At 36.7% G+C, this 27,162-nt stretch overlaps 1 protein-coding gene across 1 annotated transcript; it reads right to left on the reverse strand.

The window, feature by feature from the left end:
* Positions 1-17,313: 17,313 nt before the first annotated feature.
* LOC136259056 (solute carrier family 35 member F1-like) lies at positions 17,314-27,148 on the reverse strand. The gene is made up of 7 exons (XM_066052465.1): positions 27,041-27,148; positions 24,500-24,794; positions 22,837-22,993; positions 20,074-20,233; positions 19,404-19,456; positions 17,715-17,869; positions 17,314-17,663 (listed from the first exon to the last, which is right to left on the reverse strand). Exons 1-7 carry the CDS (start codon positions 27,082-27,084, stop codon positions 17,409-17,411), a joined length of 1,119 nt encoding a protein of 372 aa, XP_065908537.1. The 5' UTR covers positions 27,085-27,148; the 3' UTR covers positions 17,314-17,408.
* Between the last annotated feature and the right edge of the window lie 14 nt (positions 27,149-27,162).

Raw genomic sequence — 27,162 nt, forward strand, 5'->3', positions numbered from 1 at the left:
GTTGATGGGTTCAAACAAGTATCCAGTGTAGACTGTAGTGGCATCAAGGGTGTTAATTTCCAGGTCAGTTTACATGTTGTGATGTTAGTGATTTTTTCCTAGTACCCAGATATTAAGTGTATTGTATTTAATGCCCGCCTGTTATGATTTTAAATTATGGTACATCAGTGTAGACAGTGCAACAGTAAGCCTTCTGTGTTGTTGTAACTATTTGTTTCATAATATTATGCTGTTGTCCCGGAATAGCACAATTTTTGGGCAACCAGTGTGAAGTCCAGTGGTACAAACATTGTATTATGACCAAGTTGTGATAGCGTACTTTTGTTTGACTAATGTCCTAATGTTCTGGTTTGACTAATGTCCTAATGTTCTGGTTTAACATGCTTACCCAACAGTTATGTTATTCATTCACTTAGCCTGGGATATAATTTTTGTTCATTTTGATTATCCATGCTATTATTGACACAGCCCGGCATATTGATTTTTTGTACATTCTCTTTTAATTCAGTGCCTGCTGGATTGTGTCATCAGATATCGAAACAAGTGTTTTTCGTGTTGCGACCGATGTTCCAGGTCAGTTGCATGAGTGTTTAATTTAAGGTTAACTTCAGTGCCTGCTTATTCTTTTACAGGTCTCAGTATCGTCATGCTGACCATAGGCGGATCTGAGGGGGAGCCAAGGGGTGCTGTGCCCCCCTTGGCCCTTCTCTTGCCCCCCCTTGGACTCACAGTACTATATTGATACCAGAAACTGGAATCATGCATTTACACTGTATTCAGAAGTATAGAAAGCCAATGGGCAAATAGAAGATAACAGTTATATTTGTACGTTACAGTTATACTGTACATTGTAAAGAAAGTGAGGCAAATAAGTTGCCAAAATCGAGATACTCTAATAGAGCAGTCACTACTCTAATAGAACAGTCACAATTCCAATGTCATTATAACAATACTATACATCTTTATTTTGATTTAGTGCACTTTACCATCAAACAGGTTTTATATCAGATAGTGGGCTAACTAATCTTTATATACATTGCAAGTATACACTTTTTAAGCTAACTTCTATCAGAAATGCTCCCAAATTTAAATTTAAGAGATCTGATTTTTTAAACATTTTCTCCAACTACAGTTTTAAAACTGTATGTCTATCATTCATACAGCTATACTGAATAAAGTTATGCAACTGAATATAACTTGTGTACTAGAATTCCTCTTAGTGGATGAACACTAAAACTTCTTGCCCCCCTTTGGCCCCCCTGACAGTGCCTCCTAGATCCGCCTATGATGCTGACATACAAGAAATCATCACTATTGTTGGAACTATTTTTAGTCAAGTCTTGATGTGATGTTAATTAACGTTGTTACACATTGTTGTATGTTTACGATATGGCAAGAAATTATCTTGGCCATCATGAAATTTGATATTGTGTAAGTTGTGTGGACCAACCCCAGCTCATACATGGTCACTGGCAAACCACGAACCACATTCGAGCCACAACACCACCAACCACATTCGAGCCACAACACCACCAACCACATTCGAGCAATCCATTACAAAATTTTGTTGCACCATTTGTGTGTGCATAATACTTAATGAAAGCCACAACACAAGCTACATGGTACACACTACATAGAGATGGTAACCCCTAAAGGCTTGTTACCCTTTGTATTCACCTTATAGGCCTTTGTGGTTAATCTATTAAAAATTACATGTAAATAGAGAATTGAAAAGTATGCTTAAAGCACCTTCGCTAGTGATTTTGTTCTTCAAACCATAAGACAACTGGCGATTTATAAACGCTTGCATGGGGTGTGGTACTAAATGGAATTTAACAGATTTCTGCTTAAAACACCATCCCTAGGGAACTTACGGTTCAGCACGCTGTCACAACTTGTTTATCAGGCATTAGAGTTTGTGTCCACGTCGTGTCTTTAAAAGTTATTGTAGGGATTAGAGGTTGATTGAAGAAAATACGCGTATAGGCAAACCAGGATTGGATAATGTCAGTGCTAGATGGACTATACAAACACGGCTATGTTGACTGGTTGACTGGTATAACGTGACAGTAGTTGTAACGTAAGGTAGAGAAATAAAGTGAAATACGCCTATTTTTTTATTTTGCGATGGCTACTTTTTTATTTTAGCGAGGTCGCAAGAAAACTATGATAACGACTCCTAAAGATTTTTTTACACGTAACGCAATACAAATCTATTGAGAGATGTTGCGTAATTTAGGACTAATATTGCGAAACCGGCCCTACAAGTAAATAACTCACAGTAGTGGCCGCGCGTCTTTTAATTGGGCGTGCGCTTTGTAGTTTCTTGGCCGCGCGACTCACTACCGTGAGTCTTGATCTAGATAATCGCACACCTCTAGATTTGACAAGCTTCTTTGCAAGCATACAGTGGAATTTGTCGGTATAGAATTTGTCAAATCACCTTGTACTACCTGGACTGAAAGAGGTGGCGAATGTATAATAAGCTCTGGAAACAGACTGTCAGGTGAAACGTCCCTATAGAACCATGCCTGCAGGTATATTTGTGATGAAATATGTTAATGAAATGTATTGTGGGGTTTAGTCTATAACATGTAGTTGGTGAAATATATATGAGTTATGCTTATTATATAGTATTAAAGTGATATTTGTAGGCAATGTTGATTGTTATGCTAGATTTTACAGAGCTAATATATTAAAGATATATTGCATGGTTACAAGGTTAAAGTATATGCATATATAGCTATTGTAACTAAGAAGGAATTGACAGGTACATGTTGTCTATTAGCTGCATGTATGTGTGCATTTACATTTCCTCTGTATAGCTAAGTGTCAAAGAAAGAAACAGTCATGCCCATCCAGCCCTGCATTAACTCTACTGCAAAAATGTGCTTTACTATCTCAATCATCAGTTGTGCTATTGCAAGCAGCATGCAGTGTGCTATCGATCACTGAATGGTGCCTTTTGTCAACATGACAGCACCACATTACCAGTGTAACTGCAAGCATCACAAGCTCTATTGTTGCACCAGCAGTTATATTTCTACTACAGTACACTAGCATAAACTTGATAAAATCAAACAATACTATGGCCATTCCCATAAGTCAGTATTGAAATGCCTTCCATTTTTCTATCACATGAAGGTGAATCAGCTATGCAACGTAAACAGCATAGATATGTGCTGAAAATAATGCAAACCACATCCAGAATCTCAAAGGCACCATCAAAGTTTTCTCCATTACAGAAAGGCAATATTTCTTTTACTAATGCTTTAGTTTTACCACAACCATAAACATGATTTGCTATTTCATTGCATATTCTATCACAGTATCCACCGTAGATAAAACAAACTATTAAATATATAGAAAAAATGCATTACAACAACTCTACAAACATAATAACTTAGTCAGTAAAGTAGTGAATAACAGTCTAGCCATGTGATATCAATTTTATTTAAAGTGAAACTGTCAGGTATCAATTTAAACCTGTAATCAACTATCTCAGTGAACAGTACTGTAACCGTCCATGTGTTATGTACACACAAAGTACTGCAGCATAATGAGCTGTTATAATGACCCAAATATTTATAGGAAACCGGTTTACCAATGAATTGCTGATCTGGCAAATATGTGAAGAATGTATTGTATGGGTATTTATTACTGCAACTGATCAGGCGTGAATGACAAAAATTCGCCTGCATGGACTCAATAAATGGTATGCTGGTGTGTTACTATGATAAAATTATGTACAGTGTATTAACTAGTTGTAGGAGTATGCAGTCTTACATGTACATTGTAGTAACTCAAGTTGTTACACTTATTTCATAACCATATACAGTGCATGCTGATAACAAACTGTCAATTTTAGTAGTTGGCATGTTATTGATAGTAAATAGATAAAGTTGAGTTTCTTACTGATACTGAAACTCTATCTACCATTGGGCATATGTTGCTTAGTTATCACTACACTATATGGATTCTAATTCTGCTTTACCTGCTGTGTGGTTGCTTGTTTACCATTAACAGGTCAATAATATCAGTATTAAATGAACTTAATGGGATTGCGTGTTTTCTTTTTACCACAATTGTAACTATTACAGGTTCAGTTAGCCTGGTGCTTCTTTCTCTGTAAAGTAATCCCACACTACCTAGTGACTGGGAGATAGAGATACAGGAATACTCACAGAATAATAGTATCTAATCCAAAACAGCCAAGCTGTAAAAAAAGTGTGCGGCCCTCAGAAAGGCTATGGTGAAAAAAGATGTGAAATCCAAGGTGGCGCCAAGAAATGGCTGTGATGGTAGGTTAATGGTAAAAATTTTAATAACGACAATTCAGGTAAATTTGGTGCCGCTTGGTCAATTGGCACCAAATTCACCTGAATTGTCGTTATTGAAATTTTTACCATTAACCTACCATCACAGCCATTTCTTGGCCGCCACCTTGGATTTCACATCTTTTTTCACCATAGCCTTTTCAAGCGCCACACTCCTTTTTTTACAGCTTGGCTGTTTTTGATTAGATTTCACTTCTTTTTGTATTTGTATACCCCAAAGCCGGCCTATGGCCAGCTTTTGGACTTTTTAACCTATATATTTTTCTTTACCACAGGAAAAAGAAAAAGATGAAGCAGATTTTATAAATACTTTAACTCATTCTGATTTTATCAGTAAATGTACAAATTATATATATAATGCATATATCAAGAGTTCATTATATTATGAACTCTTGCATATATTTATTACATGTCAATTAATCCCCACAGGATAATTTGCAGCTGATCTCTCTACTGGGTGACTTGAAATGTAGCTGAACTCTCTACAGGGTGATCTGCTTGTATGTAGATGAGCTCTTTACAGGATTCTCTCTACAGGGTGACTTGACTCTAGCTGAACTCTCTGCAGGACTATCTGTTTGTAGTTGAATTCTCTACAGGGTGATTTGTTTGCAGCTGAACTCTCTACATGGTGGTTGCTTTAATTTGTAGCTGAACTCTCTAAAAGGTGACTTCTTATAGCTGAACTCTCTACAGGGTGGTCTTTTCATAGCTGAACTCTCTACAGGATGATTTGTTTGCAGCTGAACTCTCTACATGGTGGTTTCTTTGTAGCTGAACTCTCAACAAGGTAACTTATTCTAGCTGCATTGTTCTCTCTACAGGATGACTTGTTTGTAGCTGAACTCTCTACAAGGTGATACTTCTAGGTGATCTCTCTACAGGATGACTTGTTTCTAACTGAACTCTCAACAGGGTGATCTGTTCATAGCTGAACTTTGTACTGGGTGATTTGTTTGCAGCTGAACTCTCTACATGGTGGTTTCTTTGTAGCTGAACTCTCTACAAGGTAACTTCTTCTAGCTGATATCTTTACAGGGCATATTTGTTGGTACATAGCTGAGTTCTCTACAGGGTGATTTGTTTGCAGCTGAACTCTCTACATGAGAGTTCCATTGTAGCTGAACACTCTACAATGTGACTTCTTCTAGCTGAAATCTCTACAAGGTAACTTCTTCTAGCTGATATTTTTACAGGACATATGTGCTTGTAGATGAGTTCTCTACAGGGTGATTTGTTTGCAGCTGAACTCTCTACAATGTGACTTCTTCTAGCTGAGCTCTCTACAGGGTGACTTGTTTCTAGCTGATCTCTCTACAGGGTGTTTGTTTGCAGCTGAATTCTCTATGTGGTGGTTTCTTTATAGCTGAACTCTCTACAAGGTGACTTCTTCTAGCTGATCTCTCTACAGGGTGATTTGTTTGTAGCTGAGCTCTCTACAGGTGATTTGTTTGTAGCTGAACTCTCTACAAGGTGATACTTCTAGGTGATCTCTCTACAGGATGACTTGTTTCTAACTGAACTCTCAACAGGGTGATCTGTTCATAGCTGAACTTTCTACTGGGTGATTTGTTTGCAGCTGAACTCTCTACATGGTGGTTTCTTTGTATATAGCTGAACTGTCTACAAGGTAATTTCTTCTAGCTGAACTCTCTACAAGGTGACTTATTCTAGCTGCATTGTTCTCTCTACAGGATGACTTGTTTGTAACTGAACTCTCTACAAGGTGATACTTCTAGGTGATCTCTCAATAGGATGACTTGTTTCTAACTGAACTCTCAACAGGGTGATCTGTTCATAGCTGAACTTTGTACTGGGTGATTTGTTTGCAGCTGAACTCTCTACATGGTGGTTTCTTTGTAGCTGAACTCTCTACAAGGTAACTTCTTCTAGCTGATATTTTTACAGGGCATATTTGTTGGTACATAGCTGAGTTCTCTACAGGGTGATTTGTTTGCAGCTGAACTCTCTACATGAGAGTTCCATTGTAGCTGAACTCTCTACAATGTGACTTCTTCTAGCTGAACTCTCTACAAGGTGACTTGTTTCTAGCTGATCTCTCTACAGGGCGTTTGTTTGCAGCTGAATTCTCTATGTGGTGGTTTCTTTATAGCTGAACTCTCTACAAGGTGACTTCTTCTAGCTGATCTCTCTACAGGGTGATTTGTTTGTAGCTGAGCTCTCTACAGGTGATTTGTTTGTAGCTGAACTCTCTACAAGGTGATACTTCTAGGTGATCTCTCTACAGGATGACTTGTTTCTAACTGAACTCTCAACAGGGTGATCTGTTCATAGCTGAACTTTCTACTGGGTGATTTGTTTGCAGCTGAACTCTCTACAAGGTGACTTGTTTTCTAGCTGAACTCTCTACAGGGTGACTTGTTTCTAGCTGAACTCTCTACAGGTGATTTGTTTGTAGCTGATCTCTCTACATGATGGTTTTGTTGTAGCTGAACTCTCTACAAGGTAACTTCTTCTAGCTGATCTTTTTACAGGGCATATTTGTTTGTAGTTGAGTTCTCTACAGGGTGATTTGTTTGCAGCTGAACTCTCTACATGGGAGTTTCATTGTAACTGAACTCTCTACAATGTGACTTCTTCTAGCTGAACTCTCTACAGAGTGATTAATTTTTTTTGCAGCTGAACTCTCTACATGGTGGTAACTTTGTAGCTAAACTCTCTAAAAGGTGACTTATTCTAGCTGAACTCTCTACAGGGTGATCTTTTCATAGCTGAACTCTCTATACAGGATGATTTCATTGTAGCTGAACTCTCTACAGGGTGATTTGTTTGTAGCTGAACTCCGTACAAGGTAACTTCTTCTAGCTGATCTATCTACAGGGCGATTTGTTTGTAGCTGAGTTCTCTACAGGGTGTTTGTTTGCAGCTGAACTCTCTACATGGTAGTTTCTTTGTAGCTGAACTCTCTAACATGTGACTTCTTCTAGCTGAACTCTCTACAGGGTGACTTGTTTCTAGCTGATCTATCTACAGGGTGACTTGTTTCTAGCTGAACTCTCTACAGGGGATTTGTTTGCAGCTGAACTCTCTACAAGGTAACTTCTTCTACCTGATCTTTCTACAGGGTGATTTGTTTGTAGCTGAATTCTCTACAGGGTGACTTGTTTCTAGCTGATCTCTGTATAGGGTGACTTGTTCCTGCTGAACTCTCTACAGTTGATTTGTTTGCAGCTGAACTCTCGTACATGGTGGTTTCTTTGTAGCTGAACTCTCTACAAGGTTACTTGATCTCTTTATGACATGACTTGTTTCTAACTGAACTCTCTACAGTGTGATCTGTTCATAGCGGAACTTTCTACTGGGTGATTTGTTTGTAGCTAAACACTTTGCATGATTGTTTCTTTGTAACTGAACTCTCTACAAGGTAACTTCTTCTAGCTGATCTCTCTACAGGGCAATTTGTTTGAGCTGAACTCTCTACATGATGGTTTCTTTGTAGCTGAGCTCTCTATTAGGTACCTTCTTCTGGCTGATCTAACTTGTTTGTAACTGAATTCCCTACAGAATAATTTGCAATGTAATATAATTGAGTAAATTATAAATGCAGCTGAATGCTTTATTAGGGTGACTGTTCTATTAGAGTATCTCGATCTCGCATTAACTACACGTAGTTGCCTTTCGAATCATAACTCAGTGGTTTGTAATCCAATTCTTCTGTACTACTGCAAGGACTTTCTATGATGATTATTCCAGCTACATACTGATTTTCAGCTCATTGCTCTAAGCGATTTGCCTGATAGACACGAAAACTAATAGTTTTTAATTCATAAAAATCGATCGCGTAATGTTGACACAGGTCGGGTTTTGTGTCATATCTCCGTGGTCTTTATCCCGATTCCTTTCAAATCACAAAAAGGCACTCCTACAATGGTTGCTCCATCTACATAGCAATTTTCAACTGATTACTCAAAGGAGTTTACCCTGTAGGCGTGACAGACCTTCGACCTTATTTTACGCAAATAATCGGTCATAACTCCGTGAATGTTCATCGGATTCCTACCAAAGTTGGTACACAGATCCGCCTTAATGAGCCCTTTAAGTGTGCCAAATTTCAGCGCGATCCGAGCACGCATTCGTGTTTTATGGCGGATTTTGCGAAGTGTGCGAAATGAAGAAGTAGAAGAAGAAACGAAATTTTGTTTGCTCGTATCTCGGAAATAGCTGGAGCGATTTTCTTCAAATTTAGTGTGTAGACTCTCCTTACTGGCCGGCACCTCTCTAGCAAATTTGGTTCCAATCGGGTAAGAGATCACAGAGCTACATAGGTGTGAAAATTGTATTTTCTTTCTTCCTGTTAATATACTCACGGGTGGCACGCCGGCTTCTTGGGTCGCACGACACACTATCGTGTGTCTTGTTTACATATTTGGTTTCAGTTTATTTACCACATTACCTGAAATAGCTTATATCTAATATAATGCCCATACTATACCATCACATATATGGTTTCAGTATGTTTAACACATTAACTAAAGCCTTACATGAGATTGTTAGTATAATACAGGTTATATCAAGCTTTTTTGTATTCAATAAGCCACTGGAAATACCATCTTATATCCCTCTTTTTTCACAGTGGTGCCTTTTTGTGGTTTGAAAGGAATCCAGTTAAAGGCCATCGAGATATGACACAAAACCCAACCTGTGTCACAATTACGCGATCGATTTTTATGAAAAAAAAACTATTAGTTTTCACGCCTACCAGGCAAACCGCTTAGAGCAGTGAGCTGAAAATCAGTGTGTAGCTGGAATAATTATCATAGAAATTACTTGCAGTAGTACTGAAGAATCGGATTATAAACCACTGGGTTATGATTCCAAAGCCAACTACGTGTAGCATATGCGAGATCGAGATACTCTAATAGAACAGTCACTCTAATAGAGCATTCAGCTACGTATATAACTTTCTCCATTAGAGAATTATATGACATTGCAAGTTATTCTGTAGGGAGTTCAGCTACAAATAATGTTATAGACAATTAAGCTACAAGCAAGTCACCCTGTAGAGAGTTCAGCTACAAATATGTTGCTGTAGAGATTCAGAACATTATAAGTCACACTGAAGAGAATTCAGCTATAAACAAGTCACCTTGTAGAGACAAAAAGTCACTCTGTAGAGAATTCAGCTACAAACAAGTCACTGCGTAAAGGGTTCAGCTACAAAATAGCTACCCAGTAGAGAGTTCATCTAGATCAGCTACAAACAAGTTACTTTACACTGTGAAAAAAGAGGGATATAAGATGGTATTTCCAGTGGCTTATTGAATACAAAAAAGCTTGGTATAACCTGTATTATACTAACAATCTCATGTAAGACTTCAGTTAATGTGTTAAATATACTGAAACCATATATGCAATGGTATAGTGTGGGCATTATACTAGATATAAGCTATTTGAGGGAATGTGGTAAATAAACTGAAACCATATATGCAATAGTATAGTATGGATTATACTAAAGTATAAAATGAGTATAATACAGGATTTATATTAAGGCTTATTTGTATTCAATAAGCCACTGGAAATACCATATTATATCCCACTTTTTGCACAGTGTTATGCAATGTTCAGTTACAAGTAAGTCACTCTGTAGAGACTTCAGCTACAAACAAGTCACTCTGTAGTACAAACAAGTCACCGTGTAGCTGGAGAGTTCAACAACCAATCAAAAAAAAACCACTCTGTAAAGAGTTCAGCTATACAAACATGTTATAACTCTATAGAGAAAGTTATAACTCTATAGAGAGATCAGCTAGAAACAATTAGTCATCCAGTAGAGAGATCAGCTACAAGTCATCACCTTATAGAGAGTTTAGTTACAAAGGAACCACCATGTAGAGAGTTCAGCTGCAAACATATCACCCTGTAGAGAGTGCAGCTATGAACAGATCACCCTGTAGAGAGTTCAGCTAGAAAAAGTCATCCTGTAGAGAGATCAGCTAAAAGGATCGCCTTGCAGAGAGTTCAACTACAAACAAATCACTCTGCAGATACAAGTCACCCTATATAGAGAGATCAGCTAGAAGAAGTTACCTTGTAAAGAGCTCAGCTACAAAGAAACCATCATATAAAGAGTTCAGCTTCAAACAAATCATCCTGTAGAAAGTTCAGCTACGAACAGATCACCCTGTAGAGAGATCAGCTAGAAACTAGTCACCCCATAGAGAGAGCAGCTACAAAGACACCATCCTGTAGAGAGTTCTATTACAAACAGATAACCCTATAGAGAGTTCAGCTACAAACAATTCACCCTGTAGAGAGAGCTCCTAGAAGATGTCACCTTGTAGATAGTTCAGCTACAAACAACAAACCACCCTGTAGAAAGATCAGCTAGAAGAAGTCACCTTGTAGAGAGTTAAGTTACAAACAAACCACCACGTAGACAGTTCAGCTAGAAGAAGTTACCTTGTAGAGAGTTCAGCTACAAAGAAACCATACTGTAAAGAGCTCAGCTGCAAACAAATCACCTGTACAGAGCTCAGCTGCAAACAAATCACCTGTACAGAATTCAGATACAATCAAATCACCCTGTAGAAATATCAGTTAGAAGGAGTTACCTTGTAGAGAGTTCCGTTACAAAGAAACCACCATGTAGAGAATTCAGCTACAAACAAACCACCACGTACAGAGTTCAGCCAGACGAAGTTACCTTGTAGAGAGTTCAGCTACCAAGAAACCATTCTTTAAAGAGCTCAGCTGCAAACAAATCACCTATATACAGAATTCAGCTACAAACAAATCACCCTGTAGAGAGATCAGCTAGAAGATGTTACCTTGTAGATAGTTCATCTACAAACAAATCACCCTGTAGAAAGATCAGCTAGAAGAAGTCACCTTGTTCAGCTACACACAAACCACCATGTAGAGAGTTCAGCTAGAAGAAGTTACCTTGTATTAGGGAGTTCAGCTACAAAGAAACCATCATGTACAGAGTTCAGTTGCAAACAAATCACCTGTAGAGAGTTCAACTACAAACAAATCTCCCTGTAGAGAGATCAACTAGAAGAAGTTATCTTGTAGATAGTTCAGCTACAAACAAATCTCCCTGTAGAGAGATCAGCTAGAAGAAGTTTCCTTGTAGAGAGTTCAGCTACAAACAAATCACCCTGTAGAAAGATCAGCTAGAAGAAATCACCTTGTAGAGAGTTTAGTTACAACTAAACCACCATGTAAAGAGTTCAGCTATAAACTATACCTTGTAGAGACATCAGCTAGAAGAAGTTACCTTGTAGAGAGTTCAGCTACAAAGAAACCATTCTGTAAAGAATTCAGCTGCAAACAAATCACCTGTACAAAATTCAGGTACAAAAAATAACCCTGTAGAAAGATCAGCTAGAAGAAGTTACCTTGTAGAGAGTTCAGTTACAAAGAAAACACATGTAGAGAATTCAGCTACAAACAAATCATCCTGTAGAGAGATGAGCTAGAGGAAATTACCTTGTAGAGAGTTCAGCTGCAAAGAAATCACCCTGTAGAAAATTCAGCCACAAACAAATTGCCCTGTAGAAAGATCAGTTAGAAGAAGTTACCTTGTAGAGAGTTCAGCTACAAAGAAACCATTCTGTAAAGAGTTCAGCTGCAAACAAATCACCTGCACAGAATTCAGCTACAAACAAATCTCCCTGTAGAGAGATCAGCTAGATGTAGTTACCTTGTAGATAGTTCAGCTACAAACAAATTACCCTGTAGAAAGATCAGCTAGAAGAAGTTACCTTGTAGAGAGTTCAGCTACAAACAAACCACCATGCAGAGAGTTCAGCTAGAAGAAGTTACCTTGTAGATAGTTCAGCTACAAAGAAACCATTCTGTAAAGAGCTCAGCTGCAAACAAATCACCTGTACAGAATTTAGCTATAAACAAATCACCCTGTAGAGAGATCAGCTAGAAGAAATTACCTTGTAGAGAGTTCAGCTACAAAGAAACTATTCTGTAAAGAGTTCAGCTGCAGTCAAATCACCTGAACAGAATTCAGCTACAAACAAATCTCCCTGTAGAGAGATCAGCTAGAAGAAGTTATCTTGTAGATAGTTCAGCTACAAACAAATCACCCTGTAGAGAGATCGGCTAGAAGATGTTACCTTGTAGATAGTTCAGCTACAAACAAATCACCCTGTAGAAAGATCCGTTAGAAGAAGTCACCTTGTAGAGAGTTCAGCTACAAACAAGCCACCATGTAGAGAGTTCAGCTAGAAGAAGTTACCTTGCAGAGAGTTCAGCTACGAAGAAACCATTCTGTAAAGAGCTCAGCTGCAAACAAATCACCTTTACAGAATTCAGCTACAAACAAATCACCCTGTAGAGAGATCAGCTAGAAGAAATTACCTTGTAGATCATTCAGCTACAAACAAATCACCCTGTAGAGAGATCAGCTAGAAGAATTTACCTTGTAGATCATTCAGCTACAAAAAAATCACCCTGTAGAGAGAGCAGCTAGAAGAAGTCACCTTGTAGTCACCTTGTAAGCATACACTAATCAAAAGTGAAAACTTCCATCCAAATAGTGGAATAGTTGGATCAAGTAACCAAAGATTCTTGGAACTGTGACTTGGTATAGTGATGATGGTAGTGTACAAAGGTGTACTAGATATGGCTTGTAGTATACTAGCGTAAGTAAGCATAAACAAGGTTGCTAGTACTGGTAGTGCTCTGTTATATGTTAACCGATAAAGTTTGCTAGAGTAACGACTTCCTACAATAATTATAAAAGTTATAAGTATCAAATAAACTGGGTATGTAAGTTGTATCCACATTTTGGCATACTTGTTCATGCCATTGTAAAAGCACATTTTAAAGGGTGGTCCAAGGTTTGCGGTGTAAATATATGATTGTAAAGCTGTCACTAACCTATCCCTTAGGTGCAATAAAGGACTAATGATCCAAATCATGTTAGCATGCAACACAATACCAGTGATTGTTCCTGAAGTCACTGTCAAGTTAAGGATGAAAAGGAGCACAGTCAGAAATAAGCCAGTAAATGCAAAATATATGATGAATAATAAATGTGTGTTGGAGCATCTCTTACACTGGTTTGATCCAAGCACTACACTGCACCCTTCTGTACATTGTGAGCACAAGAGACTAGTTCTGTGAGGTTGACATTGAGCATCTGCATCATGTAAATTGATCTTTGTTGTACCTGGTAGACAATAATCAATAGGACAGTCAATAACTATGTTATAATATCTAGTTGAGTTCATTAATGCATTACCCAATATATAGATATTAGGGAATCTTCTCACTGTTTGACTACTTATCATACACTCATAAATGTATTTTCTAAGATCAGGATCACAGTCACAAATTCCATGTTGTAATGTAAATCCTAATGGACATGGAAGAAGGTGGACATAGAAGACATCATAAGATGTGAACAAGTTTGGTTGAGCTGTTAGGAATAATTCAAAAACTCCTGCACTCTCTGAAGCAATAGGGAAGTACACTAAGTTTGTGCGTTGTCAATAAAACACATGTCTCATGCTGTTGTGTTCATAAATTTTACAAGCAGATTCAGATAAATTATCATTATATGTTTCAACATACATGATACTAACTATTCCATCATTGTATGGCAGACATAAATTAACAGTCAAATTTTCACCAGGATATACAGGACCTAACTGATTAACACTACAATTGTAATGTGATGATGGTGGACAATAACACACTGTGGTGTGGTCACCCAAGTGGAAAAAAAGTAGGTTATTAGTTACTTTTAAGGTTACAATTTCTTTGTTTCCAATTGAAGAAATATTGTTTTTAAATGCTGCACCAGGAGCCCATTTACAGTGGGAGGCTAATTTACTGATTGAGTGATATATTCTATTGTTATACCACCTATTGAAATATAAATTGGTCTGAAAACTATTAAATTGGTTGTTTACCGGTGAGTAGTATTGAAATAGACAATAAGGATAAGGATTATTGTATCTGGTGGGAACACGTATCAGCTGATTGCTTACGGTGTTGTGAAGTAATGTTAGGTTAGCAATGCCTGACAACACTGAGTAACACTGTTTACAGTCTAGAGAAATTAATTGCTTACAATGATTATTATCAAACAGTATACTATTTGAAAATTTTAACATGGTGGAAGATAAGTAAATAGCTTCACTCATAAACATAAATCTGTTATTAATAAATCTGGTTATTCCATTAAAGTGTATTTGTCCACATTGCAGTGATAGAAGAGTTTGTGCTCTATTATCTTCTGCAATAAAGTACCCTGTAGTGGAAATCAAATAGGACAAATGGTAGTGTGACAGACATGGCATTTCTAGATCTGTTTTCACTTTCAAAAGAGTGTGCTTATTTTTATAAAACATCACATTGTTGACATGTAATGCAAAATCAAGACAATCTGAGGATATTGTAATGCTCAGTAGTGAGACATCTGATGTACTGTTGTATTCATTATAATAATTTGTATGAGAAATTAAACTTTCATTAAATATGACAACATGTTTTGGGTAGTTAGCAGGATCAGAAATGCAAGGGATATTGTACCAAATATCAATAAGATTACTGGTTATATTGTTTGAAACAAAATTACATCCAAAAAAGGAGATAATGACATCTGATGAAGATGTGATGTCAAAGTATATGTTATAATCAATATTCCAGTTAGAAAAATTTGAGTGTTTAATAGTAACAAACACATTAAAACTTCTGATTACCATATCAAGTGCTGTTGTACCTGAACGACAACTGCAATCAGATTTACAATTACCTATCAATGCAATATTGCTAATATTAATAAATCCTTTTTCATCCTGTTCCACAGTGCTGCCATATTCATCTTCATCATAATGGAAGTATAAACCATAGCTGCACCAAGATTGTTTAGCTTGCTTACCCATCAATATAGTGACATTCTCAAAATTATTCCTTCCCATCATATTAAAAGCAAATATACCATATCTCACTGGGTAGTAAATGTATGTATTGGTAATACTTACATCAGTACAGCAATGAAAATACATTGCTGCCCAATAGTTTTGGGATGTATAAATATACATAACTCTGGGTAGGATTTTTGATATTAAACAGCCACATCCTTCAAGCTTTATGTGTTTAATCAGCAGAGTAGTGACATTGTAAAAATAAATACTATGATCAGGTAAACATCTGATGACACTTACAGGTGAGGTAGGGTCATTGGTATTTGGTGTACCAATCAGTGAAAAGTTACTGAGATTTTGAATTATCAAATGATTTTGCAAATGATAGTACTCTCCTTGACCAAAGAACAATGTTGTATCAGACACAAAGTACACATCAGAGTTGTTAGTGAAGTATTCTAGTGTATGACAAGGTGGTTGTAGACATGGGGTATCATCAGGATGAACACGATATTGATTATGAGCAGCAAGTACAATGGTTAGTAGCCCAGTAAGCAAAATGTAGATCATGATGATCACTACATAACATTCATAATAATATAATTATGTAGCTATGTATACTTTTACGCATGTACATTATCTTTCTGAAAGTATACAGTACACCACATAACAAATCTAAACTAAAGATATAAACGTATACACAGACAGTAAATAAATTAAAGTGATTTCATGCATTACCTTGACAATGTATTACTAGCAGTGCCATAACTTTGGGCAAAGCAATTGCTACAGTTTACTTATAAGAGATAATTAAGCCACGTCAATGAGGACCTGAATTGCAAAATAGTTACTCTGTTAAGTACATTGTTTATCATTTCATGTACTCAATGACTAATAATGAAACCAAAACTTCTATTGCTAAACATGCATTTACAATACAGCTGTAGCTACAACACTGTTATGCGTTCATCCTTGGATTATAATTGAGAGTTGTTATTCTCTAGAGTTTGCCTAGAGTAGCTATATGTGTGGTGCTTGTGTTCATTGCCATCGCATTATTGCGCCATAGCTAGCTAGCAATTTATGTTTCTCATTTTCTAGCCACAGTTTTTAATTTGTAACACTGATCACATTAATAAAAATCAATGTATATACTAAAATATTTATCTTATTGTATAGTCATCAAAATTGTGTGATATAATGTAATGTACAATGATTATGTGTCAGACACATTTTCTGTGTACTAGCATTAGGTATTTTGAATGAAGATTGTGTTCAAGAGCTGACTGTTTTATTAGAGTATGTTGTATTTCCTGACTTGTAGTAAGAGTAAGTGACTGCTCTATTAGAGTATTACGTGTTTTTTAGATATAACAACAATGTGTTCATTATTTGCTTTTGTTCTGGTGTGCACATTGCACATTAGAAGGCTAAATTCTTCCTGTTATGCATAATGCTTGATGCTTTTGCTAATTAGCCTATAGCTGTATATGTTCAAAATTTTGCCAGCACAATTGACACAAGCCTATTTGACAAGTCCTGTTTGTAGTGTAAGTTTAGGCTAGAATTTAATAAAGCATCATAGCATAACAGGGTAGTGAATGGGAATGCCATTAAGGCTAATGACTGTGCCATTCTTTCAATAAATGTAAACACAAATTATTTCAATGAAGATCAAGTATAAGCGTGTACACATTCTATTCACCATATCCAGCTCAGACAGTTTACCATATCCAGCTCAGACAGTTTACCATATCCATCAATAGAAAGTTACAGCTCAAAGGATGACCTATGCAAGATACTGTTCTGCAGTTCAAAGAGAACACAAGCCACACAATTCCAACATGGCAACAACAAAGGCACTATCTTGAAAATGAAACACAAGTGTATACAGCTACCACACAATGGGGAACAAGTACACAGTTACAACAAACAATAACAAAGTTCAGCACTCACAACAATGAAGTTCATACTGCATAGCACAAGCTCATGCAAATTTTTGTCATTTAATACAACATAATTGTTTAGTGCACTGTTCAGCTGTTCCAAATACAAACTACACTGTATACAGTGTGTAAAATATATCATGTATTTATACAGTAAAACCTTTAGCCATCCATAAATATATTATACACTCCAGAAATTTTGATGCTATTAAAAATACAAGTTAATAAACAAGAATTTACAGTAAGTTATAAAACCTTGACCATTACAAAAGCTAAGTATTTACTACATCAGAATGAGAGTCATTGTATTGTATCTTTTTATTAACACCATCATCACTGAAATCAACTAGTCTATCATATTTGGGAGGACAACACCTCCACTCACAGAATAGTGAGTGTCCATAGTTGTACCAGTAGCCAATACTGAACACTGACTGGTCTGTACCTCCTTCAGGTACTGATATAATATTGTATAGGATCAGTCCAAACATGATCACCACAAATCCTCCAATATAGAAGGCTGAGAACTGTACAGCATTATGTATGGATGTAAAGATAGTGATAAATTTACTCCTCACGTTATTGTCAAACAAGAAGATGGCAAAAATCAGGCTGTACACATTTGTGGTTAGTAGAGACAAGCTTACGATCATAGAGGAAGATTGTTGGATAATTGCAAGGAAAAAGAAGTAGTAGCCAATGTTGCAAGCATGGTAGCCAGTAAAGTACAACACTAAATGAAACAGGGTAATTGTATAATACTGATATTAGACCAACTATCACCATAATTATATAGTACTTATGTTCATGATCATTGAGCAATAAAAATAAATTTATAAACGCATAATTCTAAATTGCTGAATTTAGCACGGACATACAAATTACCAAGTAGCTATATATTGGTATTTGTAGTATGGTGCGTGGGCAGATCAAAGGCTGCTGTCAGTGTTACAAATCAGTTGTAAACTGGTTTACAAATAATTGTAGTATGGCTTAGTACTTCTTTTGGCCACACAGTCTGGCCACTAATTAGTTCAAAGACTTCAAACAAAACCAAACACCAGACCAACACAGGAAGTCACAATACAAGACTAGTACATCAAGGACTGACAAGGAGGTAAATCGCTCTGGAATGAATAGACACACAACACCACACTCATCTGAATGAATGGGAAGCAGTATATATGCAACCGCTGGGCTGAGTCAGTATCTTTAGACCACATGTTTGTTTGCCAAATTAAGTTAGCTAAGGCTATTATAGTGCTGCACCACTCAACAATGAATATCAGACACTTCAGCTAGCTAAATGATGCAAAGCAGTAAAAATGGCTGGAGTGATTGACATCGATGATGAAACCTCGCGTTCGTGCTTGACAAACGCACTACCAATGAATAAACTAGCTAACAATGAATTAACAAACCATCAAGACAGTAATTAGCGAGTAAAATCGTTCCTTGTACGCAGTGCTCAGAAGTAGCCAATGTTAGCCTTGCTTTCTTGTTCCTTCCATGTTACAAATGGGCACTGACCTTTGATCTGCACATGCCCCATACCACAAATCAGTTCGGACACACCTATTCAGTTTGTATCTCATTCGTAAACAGCTCCAACCTTGCGCCAGTGACCCTCGGGTGTCGTGTTTACAAATCAGATACAAACCTCATGGGTATGTTACAACTATTACATGTATCATGGCAGTAATTTGCATAACAGTGCTAAGCAAAAGCTCAACATACTTGCATGGGGGAACAGCATCTAAATGGATTAAAATAATCACCACCCACATATTACCTTAATTGTTTATTCAATTAATATTATCATGTGATCTCTCATTCACAATATGTATAGTAGAATGGGAGGTGGGGCTAGGTTGGTAATTTATTAACTAAAACTAGTATCAATATGGCAAAAGGATGCAGCTAATTATTGGTTTCTACTGATTACCAATCCGAGTATCAGTACAACTCTAGTTATAGTCACATGCATCACACACTTTATGTTAAGCACTCTAACTGGTTACTAGATACGTATGTAGTTGAAAGGAATTAAGAACATTCAAGCATGGACCAGTTACACATATATGTAGCAATAATAACTATGTGGTAACTTTTCATAGAGGAAAAGGCAAGTTACCCAGTAAAAGCTTTACATTTGTAACATGTACAGTATTTCTGCCTTTAAATAGTTTATACTTTTGCAATTGAGCAAAGATCATTCGTCCCAAAGTGTCCACATAAAAACATATCTAAGTGCTTTGTTCACCTACCAGCTGGTAAGTCCCATTTCATTTCAACTAGAGTTACTCGGTCTAAAATACACCTAAAGAACATAATAAGAGACTGGTGTCAGTTTTAAGTAATTGTACATACAACATACAGGTAACAATGCCAGTGTACAGTATAGTCAGTCCATGTTCACCTGAGCCCCTGCCAAATATAGTAATATCAAAGAGGTGAATATGTGTTCACTCCCAATGGTTTTGTACTAGAACAAGTATGTTTTCATACTATAAACATGTTTGCGTGCCTGAATCGTCCATATACTATCTTTCAAAGCCTTACAACTCACTTTTTCTTGCCCATATCAAAGTGCTTTTTGATAAAAAGTTCTAGTATTTGAAGGGCTTCACAGTGCTACTAAATGTTTGGGCAGCTGGCCCATGTAACAAACAAGAAAAGAGGGCTCAGGTGAATGCGAACTGACTATAAATTACATCTACCATACATACCAAAACTTTGCATGTATACAATTGATCCATTCACGTGTACATGTGTGTGTGCATGTGCGTGTATGTGCATGCATCCATCTATTCATCCATGCTTGTTTGCACGGTATGTACTTGGCACCAGGCTTATGTAAGGACCCCATGAAAAGTTGACACAAATTCAGTGGGTAGCATCCAAAGTTTATACACAATCATGTGTGCATGCACTTACACTTGTATGCCTGTGACCACTGCTCCACAAAATGACAACAATCCTAGGGTGTCTAAAAAAGATAATCGACCTTTGAGGAAGAACTCTGAACCAACATTTATGATAGCAAATGAAATTCCAGCAGCAACACATAGCAAATCTCCAACCTGTGGATTACTACCTACAGTAATTGAAACAAGCACACAATATACTGTAGTAAACAGTAAGGTAGTATACACCTAACTAATAATTTCATTATTAAAGGTAGCAGAACATATATACCAATATACATGTGATGCCTTAACTACAATAGCTCACTGGATTTCTGCACGTGCAATAATACAGGTTTATAAATACTGATCTCGGCAAAGTAGTGGCATACCTAGGGGTAGCCCTGGACAGGTGTGTGCGACCAGCCGGCCACCTACTATTGCTAGGCCAATAGTGCAAGAATAATATGGTAATATATACTGTAAATTGTATGTATCTCTCTTGAGAAATGAAATTGAAATTTGATTAAGATGTGATCCATATCATATACACACCATTTTCCCACTGAACTATGCTATAATGCCATCATTCATCTCTTGTTTCACTACTTTTATATTGCTTAAACTATTATACACTAGATAGTTAGGGTATTTTTGTTATAGCATACAGCTATGTGTGACTGTTCTGTTTGGGTGACTGCTGTATCAGAGTATCTTGAGTCAGAGTTTTACCTACCAGGGGGCATGTCACTATATCATATTTTCACTGTGTTAGCATTATGAATACAGCTAGACCAATAATAACGTGGTGTGTCATCGTGTAGGGGTAACTAGATTGTTAAGAAGTGTGGTCTCAGTGCTCAATCATTATTAATCAACCAAGATTGCGTTAATAGGCATGGTATTATACCTAATGTGAAGTTACAGGTATCTACCAAGTGTAAGCTCTTTAATAAGTTTACAGAATCTAAATATGCTGCTCAAGAAAAATGTTGATAGGGAAAATTAATGTCTCAAAGTGGTTTCATTGCATCAAGATGGAGTAATACTATTCCGTAAAGGTGATTTTTGTTGTGTAAGATGTCTCTAAGATGATTTTTATAGGCAGCATTTTAGGCTGTGCACGTCACTTTTAGGGAAATCCGTACTTAAACAGTACAGTATTGATAATCTACAATGGGACACAAAATGATAATCCTAATTGTCAAATCCAGTATTATAAACACAAATATGATATCAGCCTTAATGACATTATCTGATGTGCATATCCAATTGCAACTAGCTGGGACTCAAACACTTTATAAAACAGACAGTACAGTATATGAGACAAATGTACAGTATACTTCTTATACTACTATAATGCCTCATTTATGGAGCCACACTTTTATCAAAACACAGCACCGATAATAACAAAGTGGTGTTATTCACAAGTGTACAAAATTTTACCATAATAAAAATGCACAGTAGGAATATAACACTTCTTATTGTTTTACTGTGATTTAATATCATGCACTACTCCAGCTTGTTTCAGTACTTTTTATCAATGTGGTATGGTCCCTACTCTAGTTGAAAATTCCAAATTTTTTTGTGTACTTGTTTGTTAACTAAGTAATAGTATTACTGGTGAACCCACGCATACTGCACTGAAATGACGCCACGAGCCCCATCTATATCAATTATTGTCTGAAAAGTGAAGTATCCATTCCGCTTCATTGTCAGCTACGTTCAACCCGTTACACAGCATTACAAAACAACAACTGTTCAAAAAGTACCTTTGCAATCCATGCATACCAAAAGAAAGAAATGGCGCCATGCACCCCAGTTATATCAATTATCATCTGAAAAGTGATGTATCCATTACGCTTTGTTGTCGGCTATGTTCAACCCGTTACACAGCAGTACGATACAAGAACTGTTTGAAAAGCACCTTTGCAATCATAATAGCTAGCCACTATGAAAATACAAACAATTTCCGTTTCAAAGGGAAGCCATCACATGCTACTGCCAAATCGACACTTTTCGCTGTCAGCAAAGATGAATGGGACATAAAGGAGGACACTGGTAAGTCCATGAAGAATGTATTGTACGTACTGCGGTATGCCAAAGGGCACCTCTTGGGCCAAGGCGACATCAAACAGTGAAAAAATAAAGCCCGTAGCCTTAGCCGTTATCGAGTTACGCGAATCAGTCAGGTAGTCAGTCAGTCAGGCAGTCAACAGAAAATTCTGTTAAATATTTCCGTAGCAACTTGTTGAAAGCATTTCGGGTTGATCTGAAAGCTTGTTTGGGACTAGTTTTACCTAACCAATACTGCCTTATTGTCATCTGGGAAAATTGAGGCTGGTTTTTGGGTGATGTTATTTTGTGGGCCACACCTACTCCTTTTGTGGTCCCTATTCTACAGTATTATCGTACTGTATGATATGGTCATTGTGTACACTTTAAAAAATGTATATATAATTCCGGCCATGTTATTTCTATAAAATCACCTAGCAACCACTTTTTAACAATGTTGTTATAGTGATTGTGTTGAACGGGTTCCATAGAGTAGCCACACAATGGAAATCAGTTATACAGATGCTACTGTATGTTGGGTTCAAATGCCTAAACATTTGCTGAATTAGAGTAGTTGGTGTTAGATTACTTTAATTGTCTGAACAAGAACAACAATGTCAGAAAACTGAGAATTTGTTTTGGTCCCATGTATGAGATGCACAGGCAAACCTCAAGATGTAACTTTTTCGGCACATACAGTACGTTCACATGTATACAACACTCTATTACTACACTATACCTTGATCTTTGTTCTCTTTAATATCTTGTAGGAGTATTAAAACCATTCCAAGAGTGCCGATGATTATAGCTACATAATGAATCAGTTTGTACCTTGTCTTGATCACTATCGTTGCGAGAATAATGATGAACAGAGTACAGGTTGAACTAGTGATTATCTGCAGCAGATACAGTATGGTACTATTACAGTATATCTAAACCACAGTTTATTGAAAGGGTAATATGAGAGTTGAAAAGATTTTGGGTATGCCGTACAGGTAATGTATCCAAACAAAATGGTGACCCCGAAATGCTGCTATTAAAACTTGTCCTACACAAAGAAAAATACCTTCACAGAAGTGTCTAATGGCAAATCTACATTAATAAGAATCCTGAAAGTTGGTAACACAAAACCATCATAATTCAATTTTTCGAGGGGTCAGCAACAAGCTTAAAATCTCATAGGTTGATTCTGAAAATGTTTAGTAAAATATCCTGAAATTTTGAAAGCTGAAATCTTTGATTACAGATTTTCCAGAATGTATTGGAGATTACATACAGTTTTCTCTGAAACCTTTCCAAAAATCCTTGGAAATCTTTGCAACAGTTTTCAGAAATCTTGAAATCTTTGCTAATATCTGAAATCTCATAGACGACTGACTTTTGGTTGGTTGCTGACCCCTCACAATTTTTACTCTGCCTACATATCTGCTTGACTAAGCCAGAGGCCAAATGATGCATTATGGTTAATAACAAACTTGATCGTGCAACAATCGGTTTTCTACGGAAACAGAGGACAGCAATTATGTGCCTAAATAATCTCTCGTGTGATACCTCCAGTCCACCAGAGGCTCACTCGAGATCAGCATGATATTGAGACACTCTAATAAAAATAGTCAATCTACTACAACAACCATGTACAAGTAATCTCATAGAAGAATCACATATGTACAGCTGAAACAAGACTCAAGACTTGACGGAAATACAACATAGTTAATAATATTATCTTTGGAGTTTGGAACAAAATGCCAATGCACCATGATCATATATCGAGCCTTTTTCACTGCTAAGTACAATATTTAACATGAAGATTCCTCCTACCTCCATTACAATAGCCTAAATATGCAAAACTCTGTGATGATCTACTGTAACAAATACAGTACATAATTCGACATTATAAACAGTCCACATTTCATTCTCCAAGCAGCAACAATAGACAGTAAACAAGCAAGTACCAATGTGAATGTTCCTAATTAATGTACAAATCAATTACAAGCTGGACTAGATGATCACTTTCACCATCAAAACTTGATGAAATTTTTCACATTGTTTGCTTAATGTATAATATACTTATATTAAATAAATGGAGAGTGTGTAAATATTGTTGCTCTAGCACTGCAAATTCATTTTAGTTCAGTTTTTGAGCCATAATTAATCATTTTATGGTATAAATATACTAGAGCTCTATAATAAAAGTACATTTACTGTACTTTTTGTACCACAGAATTAGACAAAACACTAAGCATGGTGTAAAACTTCATATTTAGAGGTTACAACCATCGTGGTTCAATCTACATAAAGAAATTTTAGAGCCATGAAATCAGGTAAAAGTTGACTAATTAAGAGATGATCACAAGGTAGGATGTCACTACTACACGTATACACACGATGTAACAGATGTGTACCTGGTTGCTTACTACTGATGTGTACTTAAAGGCCACATTTTGTAGGTATGTTCCGTATACATCAACAACTCCAAGAAAAATAAACTTCCACCAGTGTTGTTTGATCCGGTCCACAAAACCTGGTTTATAGGCTATGTATGGTCCAACTGTAGCACTCAGAATGAAAAAAGCTCCAGCAGTTAGTGTAGAAGAGACATCTTTACCAGTGTGATCATGTAATAAGGCGGCAAATACTCCAATACCAGTTAGCAGTAAAGACAATACTTGTCCTGTTACTAAAACAAAGACAAATTTCCTAAAGATGGAAGAGAATGCACAACAGTAAATATGTCCTGTTCGTACATTTACTGCAGTACAACAATTGGAATATGGCTAATATAATTATGTGGTGTAGGAGATACTGTATACTGACAAGTTTGACAACCTGTCAAGACATAATGTAAGTACATGCATATACCAGACACTGGCTCACAAACAAAACTGTGTGTATATGCTAACTGTGTATACAAGAGCATCTCTTATTACAGTGGGACCTCCATTATATGAACACCTGTATGCCAGTTAAATCATAAAAGTGTTCAGATAAGTGTTTTGTTTGAGCCCATTCATTTATATAGAGTTCTGTTCAACTACTCTAATAGAACATACACTTACTCTTGTACTAATGACAAGATTTTCTAATAAAACAGTTATTGCTACTGTTCATGGTTCAGTTAATCAAGGTTCTGATAATCAAGATTTGGATAATTGAGCTGCATATGCAAACATATGTGGGATTGTCCGCAAACACTTTTTAGTCTTAGAAAGTCGTGAAACAAGTTTCAACTACACAATTATAGTAAGTGTGTGTATTTTCATACATTGTGTTGCAAAAGTGATTCCATTTTATATATGCGTCACATGCATTATACGTGTAATAAAATGCAAGGAGTGGCATTCCAATTTTCATCTTTCGGTCAAAGTTAAAAAAATATTCCTTGACTCATAGTTTCTAACAAAACCTGAATTGACTAAATTCTAACTAAGTTTTGTAATCATGTTAACATTGTAATTCTACAGTACAGGTATTGATTATGGTATAAACTTTAATAACAATGTTGAACAACTGGGATTTCTTGCTATATACTTTTACTTACTTGTGCTTTGACTGGTAAATATGAAGAATTATCTACGGAATGATGTCAATCAGACCACTGAAACCCTGTGTGATTCATGATCCTGAGACACCATACAGTAACCATCCAATCCTTCAGATTCTTTGTCAACTTAATGGACGGAGGTTTTAACCTTAATACATATGAAGAAGTGTGCATACATTTGCTATACTCTGTTCATGGCAAAAAAAGCATGTCCAATACATTTGCCATTGATCAAATTATTCATTGTGTACTGCCGGCCTACCTACTCTCCGTCAGGTAGTTTTCTGAATATGAGTGTATGTAGCAACTATCTGTAACCACAATTTAAATTATGCTAAAAGAAGCCCAACTAACAACAGAAATTTTGGTATGTTTGAATGGTCTCCACCATCCTGATGTTAGTAGCAATTTTCTAATCATTTTGTATTGGGTGTTTCGGGGCCACGTAATAAATGGTGTAAAAACACATGACACATAATAGACACCACATTATTCCAGACAATATTTGGAAAGTGCACAAAAGAACAGAGTTACAGTAGGACATCAGAGAAAAATCTAGCTACTAATGTACTTTCTGGTTGTATTGATAATTGAATGGTGGAAGATGGTAGAGTAAACACTCTAATCACATACCAACCTGACAGGGAGTAATCACTACTACACTGCCAGTTGCTGGGATCAAGAAGCTATTTTACAGTGAATCAAGTGGTCAAGACACCTGCAAAAGTGGTGATCAAGCACCTTTGAAAGGTAACTTTTATGCAACAGGAGAAATTACACTCAGGGCTTTTTATGATTGACGATCAAGAATCGGGCTCTTTCTTAAAGATGACATCAAGCAATCAAGGCAACTGATTCAGAATTTTTCATGATCAAACTTATTGATCCTGGTCACAAACGTATCAACTGGCAGTGTGTAAGTGACTACCCCTTACCTGACACAGCCATAATTCCCACCACATTAGTGTTACCAATTGAACGATGATGCTGGCTTTACAGAGTAACTGATAGGCTAGTCTCGTACAGCTAGCTACATATGTACACTGTTGCCATATTTTACCAGTCTAAAATAATGTTCATTTAGCTATTGAATGACAATATACTACTATACTGTAGCTAGGCCGGATTTAAGATTAGTACTGGGCAGTCAGATGATGATCAGATCAGCTAGTTTGCCAAGGGAACGATATTAAGCAGGTAAAAAGGTCCGGTGAATACAGTATAGCATTTTTGGTTTGGATATCTTGAGATTTTTAGGACTCTTCTATGAGGGACATGACATGTACAATAGCGAGGACAATAAGTGGCGAGTCCGAGGGCGAGTCTGCCAGCTAGACTTGAGCGCTGGACTTAATTAGTTAGCGCATCAATTGACTAGTAGCCGTGCTAGTAGTGTACGTACCATAAACTGTTATTTATCAATCTCATCTTAAGAGTTGCAGTCATACAGACATACTCCAAATGCTGAACTTTCCTCGCTAACTCCACCAATGCCACATCATCATGTCGATTGTGGTTTTGAGT

The sequence above is a fragment of the Dysidea avara genome, chromosome 6, assembly GCF_963678975.1.
Source record: "Dysidea avara chromosome 6, odDysAvar1.4, whole genome shotgun sequence".
NCBI lineage: Eukaryota > Metazoa > Porifera > Demospongiae > Dictyoceratida > Dysideidae > Dysidea > Dysidea avara.